A 14,376-nucleotide genomic window follows, 5' to 3' on the forward strand; every position below is an offset into this window, starting at 1 on the left:
TTCCTGTTTAGATGATCTGCCCATTGCTATAAGTGGGGTGTTGAAGTCCCCTACTATTATGGTATTATTATCAATGAGTTTCTTCATGTTTGTGATTAATTGATGTATATATTTGGATGTGCCACATTTGGAGCATAAATGTTTACAATTGTTAGGTCTTCTTGGTGGATAGACCCCTTAACTATGATATAATGCCCTTCTTCATCTCTTGTTACAGTCTTTATTTTAAAGTCTAGATTCTCTGATAAAATTATGGCTACTCAAGCTTTCTTTTGTCGACCATTAGTATGATAGATGGTTCTCCATCCCCTTACTTTCAATCTGAAGGTGTCTTTAAGTCTCAAGTGGGTCTCTTGTAAACAGCGTATAGATGGATCTTGTTTTCTTATCCATTCTGTGACCCTATGTCTTTTGACTGTAGCATTTAGATCATTGACATTTAGAGTGAGTACTGAAGATATGAGTTTATTGCCATTATGTTGCTTGTAGAGTTGGAGTTTCTGGTGGTGTTCTCTGGTCCTTTCTAGTCTTTGTTGCTTTTGGTATTTATTTATGTATGTATTTAATTTATTTATTTAGTTTTTTCTCCCCTCAGAGAGTCCCCCTTAATATTTCTTGCAGGGCTGGTTTAGTGGTCATGAACTCCTTTAATTTTTGTTTGCTGGGAAACTTTTAATCTCTCCTTCTATTTGGAATGACATCCTTGCTGGAGAAAGAATTCTTGGCTGCATATTTTTCCAATTCAGCCCATTGAATATATCCTGCCACTCCTTTTTGACCTGCCAAGTTTCTGTGGATAGGTCGTCTGCAAACCTGATCTGTCTTCCCTTGTAGATTAAGGACTTTTTTCCCTTTGCTGCTTTCATGATTCTTTCCTTGCCTGAGTCTTTTGTAAATTTGACTATGATATGCCTTGCTGATGGTCCATTTTTGTTGAATCTTATGGGAGTCCTCTGTGCTTCCTGGATTTTGATGTCTATGTCTTTCCCCAGGTTAGGAAAGTTTTCTGCTATGATTTGCTCACATAACCCTTCTACCCCTTTTTCTCTCTTTTCATCTTTTGGGACCCTTATGATTCTGATGTTGTTCCTTTTTAGTCAGTCATTGATTTCTCTAATTCTTAAATCATGGCAATTTGCCTTATTCTCCCTCTTTTTTTCTGCTTCATCATTCTCCATTGTTCTACACATAGCTGATTCTCTGCTCTGCCTCATACATCTTTGTCACCGTGGCATCCTTTCTAGGTTGCAGCTTGGTTATAGTGTTTTTTGTTTCATCCTGACTAGATTTTACCTCTTTTATATATGCAGAAAAGGATTTTAATCAATTTTTGACTCCAGCTAGTATTCATATTCTCGCAATTCTAAATTCTGGTTCAGACATCTTGCTTGTAACTGTGTTGGTTAAGTCGCTGGCTTTCCTTTCTTCCTGCTCTATCTTTTGGGGTGAATTCCTTCATTTTGTCTTTTTGAAGGGAGAAAAGGAATTGATAAGGTAAAAAAAAATTAAAATTAAAATATTAGAAACAACACACACACACACAAGTGAAATAAATGATGCTAGATCCTAGGTGTGTTTTAGTCTGGGTGTGGAAAGGGGCTTGATAGATTAGAGAAAAAAGGGGAAAGAAAAAAAAGGAAATCATTTGAAAATTGAAAAAATACATACACTGAAATAGAATAAAATGAAGTGATGGAAGTAAAATAGAGGTTGAACAAATTTACACAAAAGTAAAAAATATAGTAGGAAAAAAATTAGAGAAAAATATTTAATAAAAATTGAAAATAATAATAAATTTTTTCTGTTTCTGTATTTAAGAATAAAAAAGGAAATTGAAAGGATGGACCAGTGAACAGACTGAAATATTATTGAAATTACTTTGTTTTCCCCTAGAAGTCAAACTATGAAGGCATTTATAGTCCGGAGACTAAGCAGCTGGAAGGATTTGTGTTCCTGAAGAGCAAGGTGGGCCCAGTTGGGCGGGGCTTAGTGTAACAGCTCTACTCTCCACTAGATGGCGCTGCTTAGCTTACTGAGGTGGATTGTTGCAGTGGCGCTTGTTGGTGTGTGTGCGCATGCACAGGAGTAGTAAATATGGCGTCACCCAGCCACCCAGCCTCTAGTATCAGAATTCTGTTCTGGATCAGCAATCGCACACCCGTCCTTCATTTCAGCTTTCCTCCACTCCCCACTTTTACACTGTCCGTCCTTCGTTTCAGCTTTCCTCCACTCCTCGCTTTTATACTTTCCGTGACCAAGCCCCAGGTAGTACCTCTCTCCCGAGTTTTGTCTCAGATGCGGCTGTTTTCCCCGGCCTCTTACTTCTGAGGGACTGTGGCTTTGACCTGTTCTGCCCCTCTGCGGAAGGTCTCACCGAGCAATGGCTGGGTGCCGGCTGCACCCAGGAACGTTCTGCTGGGTGGGACCATGCTGCTGCCGGTGACCAGAGACTGTGGCTGGGTGCCAGCCCGCCTCAGAAAAAGTTCACGCGATTGTGTGGCAGCCGCATTTCAGGGATTATGGCAAATCACAACACACATCTGGCAGCAGGCTTCACCCCCAACGACCTTGTTCCAGCACCAGCAAATGTGGTTGTTCTCCCGGCTCCACTGGGACCTTTGCCTGTGGCGGTCTACACAGCCTCTACCAGATGTCCTCCCAGCAGGGGAACCACCTCTCCCCATGTGGCCTGAAGACCCTGGACTTCACTCTCCTCCTGGGTATTCGCCCTTCTCACCAGAGCACCACCAGGTATTGAGCTGCAGAGTTTCAGACTCTGCGCTCCCCCTGTTTTTAGAGTCTTAATGGAATTTAAACCCTCTCCTTTCTCCTTTCTCCCTTTTTAGTTTAGTCTCTGTGGCTGTTTCCAATTTTCCACTTTCTCTCCAGCTGCTTTGGGGGGGGGTGCTTTTCCCGTACTCTCCCTCCCACCCCAGTCTCCGTCCTCTCTTTGCAAGCAAAAACAGCTCTCTGCCCTCTGCAGCTTCTCTCTGCCCCAGTTCACCTTTCCGTGCCGCGTTCCTGCTGAGTTCTATGGTTCAGGTTGTGCAGATTGTTGTGTTAATCTTCGGATCAGTTTTCTAGGTGTGCAGGATGGTTTAGTGTTGGTCTGGCTGTATTTCATGGATGTGAGAGGCAAAAAAAACTTCCATGCTGTTCTGCTTTCTTGGCTCCTCCCCCCACCCCCAGTAGTATTCTTATTTGCGAGGTCCATATGCCCACGTGCAAGCATATCTTATCTGGAAAATCACTTCCTGGAAAAGATTCTACCTTCTTAAATTCTCTCCAAACTATCTCCATGCTGACTTCTTCCACCATATCACAGGTATTTTTCATTAAAAAAAAATAATATATGTATTTAGTGTTTTTTATTAATTAGAATTAAGAAAGCATTTTGCATGTAAAATCCATGAAAAACATAATCCAGGGAAAATTATCATCAGATATTTGAGGAATGCCTATACACACACACACACACACACACACACACACACACACTTTTTCCCAGAATTTAAGTTTCTTCTTGAGAATCCATTATGCACTTTCTAAAGTTAATAACATTTTTCTCATACTTGCATCAAACTGACTGCTAAAATAATAACATAAAAACAGATGAAAATATTTTAGTACATTGTGAATTCCACCTATATATAACTTGATTGATCATTTTATTCTTGTAGCAGTTAACTGGCTGTATCAGGTGCTGTCTCTGACATTTACACTTCTTGTATTAGTGTATCTGTTTTCTTGATCACCAAAATATCTTTCACTTTTCCTTTTCCTATTCTCTATCCATTCAATCTTCATGTCCTATTTTTCTTTTTTATTTACCTTTTTAAAAATATTTATTTTTGAGAAAGAGAGAAACTGAGCAGGGGAGGGGCATAGAGAGAGAGAGAGAGGGACACAGGATCTGAGGTGGGCTCTGTACTTATAGCAGACAGACCAATTTGGGACTCAAACTCACAAATCGTGAGATCATGACCTGGGCCGAAGTTGGACACTTAACTGACTGAGTCACCCAGGTGCCCCATTGTTTTCCTTTTTTTTTGAATTGAGGTATACTGAGATATAATTTCTATACAGTGAAATTCACACCATTAGGTGCACAGTTTTGATAAATATACGTAGCTCTGTAACCACCACCATGATAAAAATACTATATAAAATATTTTCCCATACCCAGAAAGTTCCATGTGCCCCTTTGTAGGCAACTCCTTCCCATACCCTAGCACCTGGTAACTATTGGTCTGATTTCTGTATCAATGGCTTTGACTTTACCAGAATGTCCTATCTATGAATCATACAGTGTGTAGTTTGACTTCTTTCACTTAGCATAAGGCTTTTGAAATTCATCCGTGTTGTAGTATCGGTTTATTCCTTTTTGCATGGTGTTTTGTTTATGAATGTACACTTTACCAATTTACTAGTCAATACTCCCAATTTTGGTGATTATGAGTAATGTTGCTCTAAACATTCCTGTCAGAGCATTTGTGTGGACTCCTGTTTTAGTTTTCTTGAGTAAATACCTAGTAGGAAAATGACTGGGTTGAATCATAAGTATATATTTAATTTTGTAAGAAATCGCCAAACCCTTTTCCAAAGTGGCTTGCTTGGCATTCTCCCCAACATTTGGCCTTTTTTATTTCTGATGGAATTACTGCACTTGTCTCTGCAATGATCTCTTAGTTCTATGCCTTCCAAACTCTGATCCGTCCCTCAAATGAGCCTCTAAAATGCTCTCCACTCTTAAGTAGTCTGACTTCCTGGGGATAAAGTCCAAACTCTTCAGCCTGACGCACACAAGGGTCTTCAAGCACTGAGGTCCTTCCTCACCCACCCTCCCTGCCACATTCATTTCCACTCAGGCAGCTGGACACTGGCTCCAAGTTGCAGAGTTGGCCCCTCTTTCCTAACTCAGTGCTTCTGGGTAGCCTAATGCAGCTGTTTGGGCAGAGCATTTATTTGCTATTTTGAATTCCCAGCATGAATACACTCCATGAATTTTGGGTACATTTATCCAACTGAGTGTGTCTACCAGGTACTTTTTTTTTCCAGCTATTTTTTATGAAAATTTTCAAAAACTCGAGAAAGTTGAAAAACTAGTACAATGACCATCCAGATTCAGTTCAACAGTTGTTCACATTCTGTTATGTTTGATCCCTTTATCTATCTACCATGCATTCATTTTTTCCTCCCCCTGCCCTCCTCTCTCCTCCCCTTCTGATTTCCCTCCCCCTCCCCTCCCCGCTCCCCTCCTCCCCCTCCCTCCTCCTTCTTCTTCTTCTTCTTCTTCTTCTGCTTCTGCTTCTCCTCCTCCTCCTCCTCTTTCTCCTTTTCCTCCTCTTCCTACTTTTGCTAAACCATTTCAGATTTCAGATGTTTGCTAAACCATTAGCAAAATACACTTCAAGTGTATGTATCTCCTAAAAATTAGAGCAACCTCATTTGTAACTACACCATTACTTTACCCAAAATAAATTTAAGACCCCTTCTAATATTGTCTAATACTCTCTGTATTCAGAGTTTTGTAATTATCCTCAAGATATATTTCACCTCATTTTCCAAGCCAAGCTCCAATCAAGCATGATACAATGCATTTATCTACCAGTGAATGTTTAACTTTGATTGAGTCTCATTTTGCCCAACTACCTGTTTCTTAACCTTGGTGATTCAGTTCTTTCCCTGTCCTTTTAAGAAATCTCCCATGAACCCCCAGTTCCATTCAAGTTCCCTTTGCCTGCTGTACTTCCATGAAGCCTATGCTTAAATCTACTGGAGATTTGACATTTTGTATCACAAACCTTTTGTTGGACTTTTCTATTTCCCCAATTAGACTCTGAGCAGAGTGCATGTTGAGGGCAAAAAATGGGTGTTCTTTGCCTTCCTGCTAGATGACAATTGCTCAATACACATTTAAAGACTAAATGATGGAATACAGTTCTTTAATCCCTCCCTGTGAAGAGCTGCAATAAATAAATGGACACTGAGGCCTGGGGCCAGGAAGAAGAGGGAAAAGAGCAGGTAAGATAAAAGTTTTAGAGGTCATTCCAAATATAGAATACTGCTTGGAGAGCTTTGAATATGAATTGTATACTTCTTCCCCTCTCTCAGTAGGTGAAACACTAGGTGTTTACCTTTAACTAGAGATAAACATAGAGTCTAGCAGTCCCATAAACACTTTTGGCCAGATAATTCTCGAGAAAGAATTATAAACACAAAAATCAAGGCTACTGCAAGCCAGTGGTCCATTTCTGTTTACACAGCTGTTCTACTGCTGCTTTTAATGTATTTTTAAGGAAACATCCACTCCCAGTGGGTCCCTAGATTGGGCCATGACTAACACTTTATGCCCCTGGTCACTGAAGAAAATCACAATTCATCCACTTTGAACTTTAGGGATGAAGTTTCTCCCTGAATATTAGCCTTTTCAGCAGTTAAATTTTCATCTTTGTGGCAAACTTTTTTCAGTAAACTTGTTTGAGATACTTCCTTCTTCTCCACTTCCCATCATCTGTAGGATTACTTTCAGGATCCCACGTTAACTTTGATTCCAAAGTGACTCAGAAGCTGCACACCAAGACTATTTTAGGTGGAGTGTTTCCTCCTGAGTCACCTTGTCCCCTGGTAGCAAGCATCCTGCGGATTTCCTCAGCTCTGCCGTGGAGAACAGGAAGCCAACGCCAGAAGCAGCCAATAAGCACAGCAGCCAGAGACTCTTCCTGGTTCCTGGAGGACCAGCAAGAAAATCCTGATTTAGTAAGAATTCCTTGGCAAGAAAATTGGGAGTTTACTGGAGACAAATGGCTTCAGGAATATTTTTTTTTTTATGAGTACACATATTTTTTTCAGGAGGCAGGTTATAAAAGAGTGTTCTTAGAAATGAACTTAAGTACATTTTTGTTTTTTTTAGTTGTCCAGGGAGACTTCATTAGATGTTTGTATTAATGGGATAACCAAAATAAGGACATTACTCAACTCCCCCTTTGACAATTTTTAAAACGTTTATTTATTTACTTTGAGAGAGCAGAGCATGTGCGGGAGTGGGGGAGGGGCAGAGAGACAGGGAGAGAGAGAATCCCAAGCAGGCTCCGCACTGTCAACACAGAGCCCTACATGGTCACTTAACTGACAGAGCCACCCGGGTGCCCCTCCCTTTTAAATAATTTTATCAAGTTTTCCAGCCTGTCATATTCTCTTCATTCACTTCTGTCACTCTTACTGAACAATCTTCCAGATGACAATTAGCCCTGCTCTTCCTCAAGTCTTCATAACTACCTGTGACAAAAACATCACTGGAGACATCTTTCTGGGCTTGACTAAGACTGGGGAATATTAGTCATGCGTGTTGCCCTTCCATGACCCTGTCTCCACAGCAGACATCAATAATCGATCTAACTAACCTATCTGGCCTGTGTATCTCTCTAACTGAAACCAGCGTGTCTTTAAAATAATATTGTAGGCAGCCACTACCAACGAATCAGAATATCCAAATTCAAAACCCATTTGCAATGAAGAGGGGATTGATGCACAGAAGTGTATCAGGCAAGGGTAGATGAAGAGTCCAAAGAATATAAAAGTCTTGGACTTAACGTCTAATAGTTGAGCACGTTTAAATTTTTTTTCTTAGATCCATTTTTTTTTCACATGCAAAATGAGATTAATAATGCCTTTGCCTCAGTGTCGTTGAGCTCACTTTTTGTTTTAATGTATGGCAGAGCTTCTAACACTGTTTCTAGCTCAAAAAAGAGATATTCATTAGATACCAATTCATCATTATTTTGAGGGACACCCTGTTTAGGGGTGACCATTCAGCTCAGACACTAAAATTTACTGGAAGCAATAGCATTGAAACAAGATAGAAATTGGTCAACGATTTCTATTCTCTGTAAACTTAAAAAAAAAGGTATTCCTAGTTACTCCTCTTCAAAGTGAAAAATATGAACAATAAAAACCTTTACAAAATCTCAACTAAACCCTTTTGATTCTTTTTTCCAATCCTCTTGCCTCCCACCCTGCCTCACCACTCACTCCCATGGCCACACCTTATGTTAATCTGCTGGGGCTGTTATAACAAAATACCACAGACTAGTGGGTTTAAACAACAGAAATTTATTTTCTCACAGTAATGGAAGACAGAAGTCCCAAATCAAGATGTTGATAGGTTTGCTTTCTCCTGAGACCTCTCTCCTTGGCTTACAGATGGCTGCCTTCTTTTGTCCAATGAAGGTCTTTTCTCTGTGCACCTGGGTATCTCTTTGTGTGTTCAAATTTCCTCCTTTTATAAGGACACACGTCAGATTGGATTAGGGCCCATCCTACCAACCTTGTTTTAACTTAATTACCACTTTAAAGGCCCTATCTCCCAAATAGAGTCACAATCTGAGGTTATAAGATTTAGTGCTTCAACATATGAATTTTGAGGGGACACAATTCAGTCTATAATATACTGTTAGACTTTATCTTCATCAATTTTGGAAACATCTTAATCTCAAATTCCAGTATCCCACTTCTCAATTACTAAATTCTATCTTTCTACCACTTTCTCTTTCTGCTACCCCAAACCAGTAGTTCTTCAACCACACTGGGACACAATCTCCAAATCCAGCCTTTTTTATTTGAACTGTTCTTCACATTCTCTTATGTCCTTACTTGCCTTCTTTCTTGCACTAAGTTCCACAGTCCATCAATGTAATCACTCTCTTACATACATTCTTGAGTCCTTTGCCCCTCTCTCCTCATGGTACTTGTCTAGCAGAATACCAATCCTGGTGATTCCAGCTTTCTTTCTACTCTCCCCGCACCTCTGGAGCTAAACTTCACTAGAAAAAACACTCAGTTATGTTGCCTAGTCTCACCATAAATTCATGACCTCATTGGGCCCTCCCTGCCTGCTGGTGATCCTGCCACATTGCTGTAGACTATTCACCATCCTAGGCAACTGTTTCATACCTTTTTCTCTTTCTCCAAACCGTTAATACTCTCTCCCACTCTCATTCTTGGCTGGTAAACCTGCTTCCTGTTTCACTGAGAAAACAAAAGCAATCAGAAATTCCCACTACTTTCAATCCCATCTGTTCAGTCTTCCCTTCTGTGAGTAGGACTGAAGTGTCCAGGCTGTTAAGACCAGCTCCTCTATCCATGTGCATGCTCCTACCCCTTCTCATTCGAGGACATGTTCCAACAATTCTCTCCTTTCTCTCTTGCATCATCAAACCCTACCTCCCCTCCCCCACTCTCAACAAGAACATGCCCATCAACGTATGGATTTGCTATAATTTTTCCCATTAAAATTTTCCCTTGACTTCCACTTTACCTCCAGCTATTGCCTCATTTTTCTGCTCTCCTTGGAGTAAAACTCCAAAAGAGCTCCCTTTGTCTCTCTTTCCAATTCCTCTCTTTCCATTCTCTCATGAACCCATTCCAGTTACACTCCCATGTCTATTGCACCATCAGAGTTTCTCTTATCAAGGTTATTGGTGACCTCCACGTTGTTAAATCCAATAGCCAACTCTCAGTCCTCCCATATTACTTGCTCTATAGGCAGCATTTGACTCACTTGATTACTTTTTCCTAAGCTAGAAACTCAACTTCTAGGATAAGCTTCTGGTTTTTCTTCTAACTCACTGGCCACTTCCCAGTCTCCTTTGCTGGCTCCCTGTCATTCCCTCAAACTGAAGTCACTGGACTACCCAGGACTCAGTCCTTGGGCCTCTTTTCTGTCTACACTTATTCTTGTACTGTTTTATGGCTTTAAATACCATTCAAATGCTGACAACTGTCATATTACTCCATCCCACATCTCTCCCCTAAACTTCATATTTGTATATCTACTGCCTAATTGACATCTCCACTTGGATTTTAATAGGTATCTCAACACTTGGAATGTCTGAAACTTACCACCTCATCTTCCCCCTCCCAAACCTGCTCAACCTGTTGTTTTGTTCATTTCAGTTAATGACAATTTCATTTTTCCAGTTGCTTGGGCCTTGAACTACGTAGTCCTCTTTTTTTTTTTTTTTTAATTTTTTAAAATGTTTTTTATTTATTTTTGAGAGAGAGAGAGAGAGGGAGAGAGAGAGAGAGAGAGAGAGAGAACGAGTGGGGGAGGGGCAGAGAGAGAGAGAGGAAGACACATAATCCAAAGCAGGCTCCAGGTTCTGAGTTGTCAGCACAGAGCCCAACGCAGGGCTTGAACTTGTGAACCACCAGGTCATGACCTGAGTTGAAGTCAGATGCTTAACTGAATGAGCCAACCAGGCACCCCCCCCCCCATATAGTCATCTTTGATGCCTCTTTTTCTCTTATACTCAATCCAGTCTGTCACCAAATACTGTTGATTCTGTCTTAAAAACATGCAGGGGTACCTGGCTGGCTCAGTCAGTAGAGCATGCGACTCTTGATCTCAGGGTAATGAGTTTGAACTCCACATTGGGTGTAGAGGTTACTTAAAATAAAATCCTTAAAAAAAATACATACAGAATCCAACCTTTTCTTACCATCTCTGCTACTTCTGTCATGGTCTAAGCCACTATTATCTCTTACCTGGATTACTGACATGACTTCAGAACTCATCTCCTTTCTTTCAGCTGGATCCTTTACAACCTATTCACAACACAGCAGCCCTGGTGAGCCTTTTAATATAGCAAGTCATTTTCCTACTCGAAACTAATCTCAGATGTTACTACTTTTCCCCTCTTGTACTTGGCTCCAGCCACAGTGGTCTCTTTGACAGAATTAACTTCTACCTCGGGGTTTTTGCACACTTGCCATTTTCTCTGCCTAGAATGCTTTCCCCCAGTTTCCCTGTATGCCTCACACTCTCTGCTTCCTTCAAATCTTTACTCAGATGTCACCTTCCCAGTAAAGTCTTTCCTGACCACTCTGTTCGAAATGATATCCCCAACCCCATTCTCTGGCACTCCTACTTGTCCTTTTCTTGATTTATTTTAGCCACACTTATCATTACCTGACAAGCTGTATTTTTTTTTTTTTTTTTTTTTTAATCATTAGTCTTCCCACAGTAGAACGTAAGCTCTACAAGGGCAAGGATTTTGGACTGTTGTGCTCACGGATCCATCTCTCCCCACCTCTTAGAACAGTGCCTAGCACATAGGAGGTGCTCAATAAATATTCAGCCAGAACTGTTGCTTTTCCCATCATCTTAAGGGTTCAAGTAAATATGATTTTAGTTTGCTTCTATGTCCCTGGGGGAAAAAAAAAAGATTTAATGACTAGACTTTGCGATACACTTTGCTGGAAAACACTGTACAAAACAGAATACAACAAAACAAAACAAAACAAAATCACATTTACCAGGGGGTACCGAGTAATCTCTTTGGAACCCATCATAGAATAAGACTGTTAGTTTCTAGGTTTGTTTTATTTGAATCCAAAAGTGGTTCAAATATCTCAGTTTTTGAAAATAAGCACTTTAAATATAATATAATTTAAAATTATTTATATAAAAATAAGTTTTTATTCTCTTGAGTTAAAAGTATATATGTTGCTAGAATATTAGTACTCTCTGGAGGACACCAGAAAATTACTGTAAACACTCTGGGATCAAGATTTTAAGAGCTCATGATACAGATATTATTTGGGTACCAAGAGAAGATAAATAAACAGACTTTACTTCTGATCTCTGTATTATTTTGACAATTAAGTCCCTCTAACTTGCCGTCTTCTTCTTCTTCTTCTTCTTCTTCTTCTTCTTCTTCTTCTTCTTCTTTTAATGTTTATTTATTTTTGAGAGAGAGAGAGCACGTGCATGTGTGTGCACAAGTAGGGGAGGGGCAAAGAGTCGGGGAGAGAGGATCCCAAGTGGGCTCTGAGCTGACAGTAGCAAGCCCCATGGTGGCTCAAATTCATGAGCCATAAGATCATGACCTGAGCTGAAGTTGGATGCTCAATGAACTGACCCACACAGGTGCCCCATTTCTTATTATTACTGGTGGCTCCTATTTATTGCCTATCCCTTCCATATCACCTGACACTGTGGTTTGCACACATAATCTTGTTTAATCTCCACATTATTCTTCTGAGGAAGGTAACTTTTTTTTTTAATTCCCATTTCATAGATGAGGAAGTTGAGATTAAGAAAGTTAAGTTGAGCAGGGTTCTGACGTTACCAATAAAGGAGTGGCAACGAGGCTGGGCAATCCTTGAGTTCCTTACCACCATTGTCTACATCACTTTTAACATATTAGTGTCAGAATTCCTTCCCTTAATCCTTTCCTCATGCCATCCAAATTGGAGGAGATCTGTGACTCTTTCAATTTAAGACAATCATTTGGAATGGAGAATTCTTAAATCCTTGTTTCAAACTTATTGCTCATAAAGTCTTAATCAAATTACCCCAATTCTTTTACCCATTTTCCTAAACAGTAAGAAAGATATGAATTTAATTCTGTTATTTTTCAGAGAGATAGTAATAACAGGTATGAACTCTTAGAAGGAAAGCTTTACTGGTATTACAACAGTAAACTCACCAACAGTGTTATCTTGTTTTTATCACTCACCAGCCTGTCTCTTTCTTTGTTCTTTTTGTGGGCCCTACAGTTTGAACAAAGTTTGGTGATAGTGAGCACGAAATAAAGAACATTGAATAAAAGGCTGGTATATAGAGTCAGGATATTTGAGCAAGCGCACCACATACTATGCTATGATATAAACTCTCTTGTTCACTGTTGGATGAAATTTGCCAGATTCAGTTCCAACCCCCACAACCCCAACTTCCTTCTTAAAATTATGCTCAGGGTTAAGTCTTCAGTTTTCTAATCCGGAGGAAAATGACTTATTTTAAAATGCAGTAAAAACACCGCATTCCTTTGGCACAGGATGAAGACCAGCTCAGCTCTTCAGCCGTTGATCATTGTCTATTGTTCTCCAAACAGTAAACTACTATTTCACACCAAGAGACTGTGAGCGGCAGTTCTGGCTGAGTCCTGAGCTTTTCATGAATATGAAGTAAAGGGCTCTGACCCAGAAAGTGGTAGGTAATCTCAAAGAGAAAAAAAAAAAAAAAAAAAAAAAGGACAGGTAGGAAGAAAATTAGGTTTTATGTAATTCTACACTCTTGAAATCTCCTGCAGGTTCTGAGCAGGGTAAAATGGGGTCTCGGAAATGTGGAGGCTGCCTAAGTGGTCTGCTGATTCCGCTTGCACTTTGGAGTATAATTGTGAATATATTACTGTATTTCCCAAATGGGCAAACTTCCTATGCATCCAGCAATAAACTCACCAACTACGTGTGGTATTTTGAAGGAATCTGTTTCTCAGGTGTCATGGTAAGTGTGACTTTGGAGACTTGGGATTGCAAAGGGGGATGTTTTTACTAAGAATTGTCTTGTTCCTAGCAGAAATGATGAATAATGGAAAAATCATTCTACTAATCCTGGGTTTGGGATTTGGAAGATGGGTGGGGGTGGAGAGGCTGTAGTCCGTGAGGACTTTGGAGGGCAGCTTTGTTTTCGGTAAGCTGCCCATTTATGTCACTCATGCAATGTAGGAAATTAGTCCTAATGAAAGTTTGTGGGATGCTGGCTTTAGAAATATTATGTCCTCATGAACCCTGTGTGTAGGTTTAAGCTATTTAATTTCCAGTGGCATTGCTCTTTTCCAGAATAGTTTCTATCTGCCCTCACAATTTCTCTAGATTGGAGAGGTATGAAGACTGTGTGGAAATAGAGATTTGGAGATTCAGACAAATTTGCATTCAGATATAAGTTCTGCCATTTGTGTCATGAGACCTTGAGCAAGTTACTCAATGTCTTTGAGCCTCAGTACCCTATTTGGAAAATGGGACTAATGGCATTTACTTTTTAGGGTAATTGTGGGGATTCAATAAAATCTCATGAATGAAGGGCCCAGGATGGAGGCTGATATGTAGTAGGGAGTCAGTGAATATTGTGATTATAAATACTCGATGATAGGCCACATTATCATTAAATAATCTTATATTTTACCCCTAATAATGGACCATGTTTTTGAAAACTAAATTGAGTTATTTACAGTAAGCATCCATGAGTGTTTTCCTGATGACTTTGTACTCTTTAAAAACAAACTGACAGTAAATCATGTTGGCAACTTAGAGGAAAAAACACTTTTCCTGACCATGTCATATCTAAAAACAGCACATTGTGCACTGTAAGCTTATCATACTTCCAATAACATAAAAAGAAAATGCATTATAATTTATCTCTACATCTTTGTGGGTGTTTATTATGGTATTTGAATAGCTATGATGAAAGGCAGTTTTCATTTGGTTACTATTTTGAATAGCAAGGTAGTCAACTTTAAAGTATTAACACCCAGTGCTATTAAAGTTGCTATGTGATAGGTACATAGTGAGTGTTTGGTGATCAGACTATAAATG

At 39.8% G+C, this 14,376-nt stretch overlaps 1 protein-coding gene across 2 annotated transcripts in view; it reads left to right on the forward strand.

Annotated features, from left to right (window-relative positions):
- The first annotated feature begins 2,661 nt into the window (after positions 1 to 2,661).
- TM4SF18 (transmembrane 4 L six family member 18) overlaps positions 2,662 to 14,376 on the forward strand; it is a 35,330-nt gene continuing 23,615 nt past the window's right edge. The window contains exons 1-3 of one of the 2 annotated variants that reach the window (XM_007086318.3): positions 2,662 to 2,751; positions 12,840 to 12,994; positions 13,095 to 13,288. In XM_007086318.3, coding sequence (XP_007086380.2) covers positions 13,112 to 13,288 — 177 coding nt within the window. In that variant the 5' untranslated portion in view covers positions 2,662 to 2,751; positions 12,840 to 12,994; positions 13,095 to 13,111. The remainder of the gene's footprint in view (positions 2,752 to 12,839; positions 12,995 to 13,094; positions 13,289 to 14,376) is intronic. The other variant, XM_042999014.1, reaches the window with a different exon arrangement.

Source organism: Panthera tigris, chromosome C2 (assembly GCF_018350195.1).
Source record: "Panthera tigris isolate Pti1 chromosome C2, P.tigris_Pti1_mat1.1, whole genome shotgun sequence".
NCBI classification, from domain to species: Eukaryota; Metazoa; Chordata; class Mammalia; order Carnivora; family Felidae; genus Panthera; species Panthera tigris.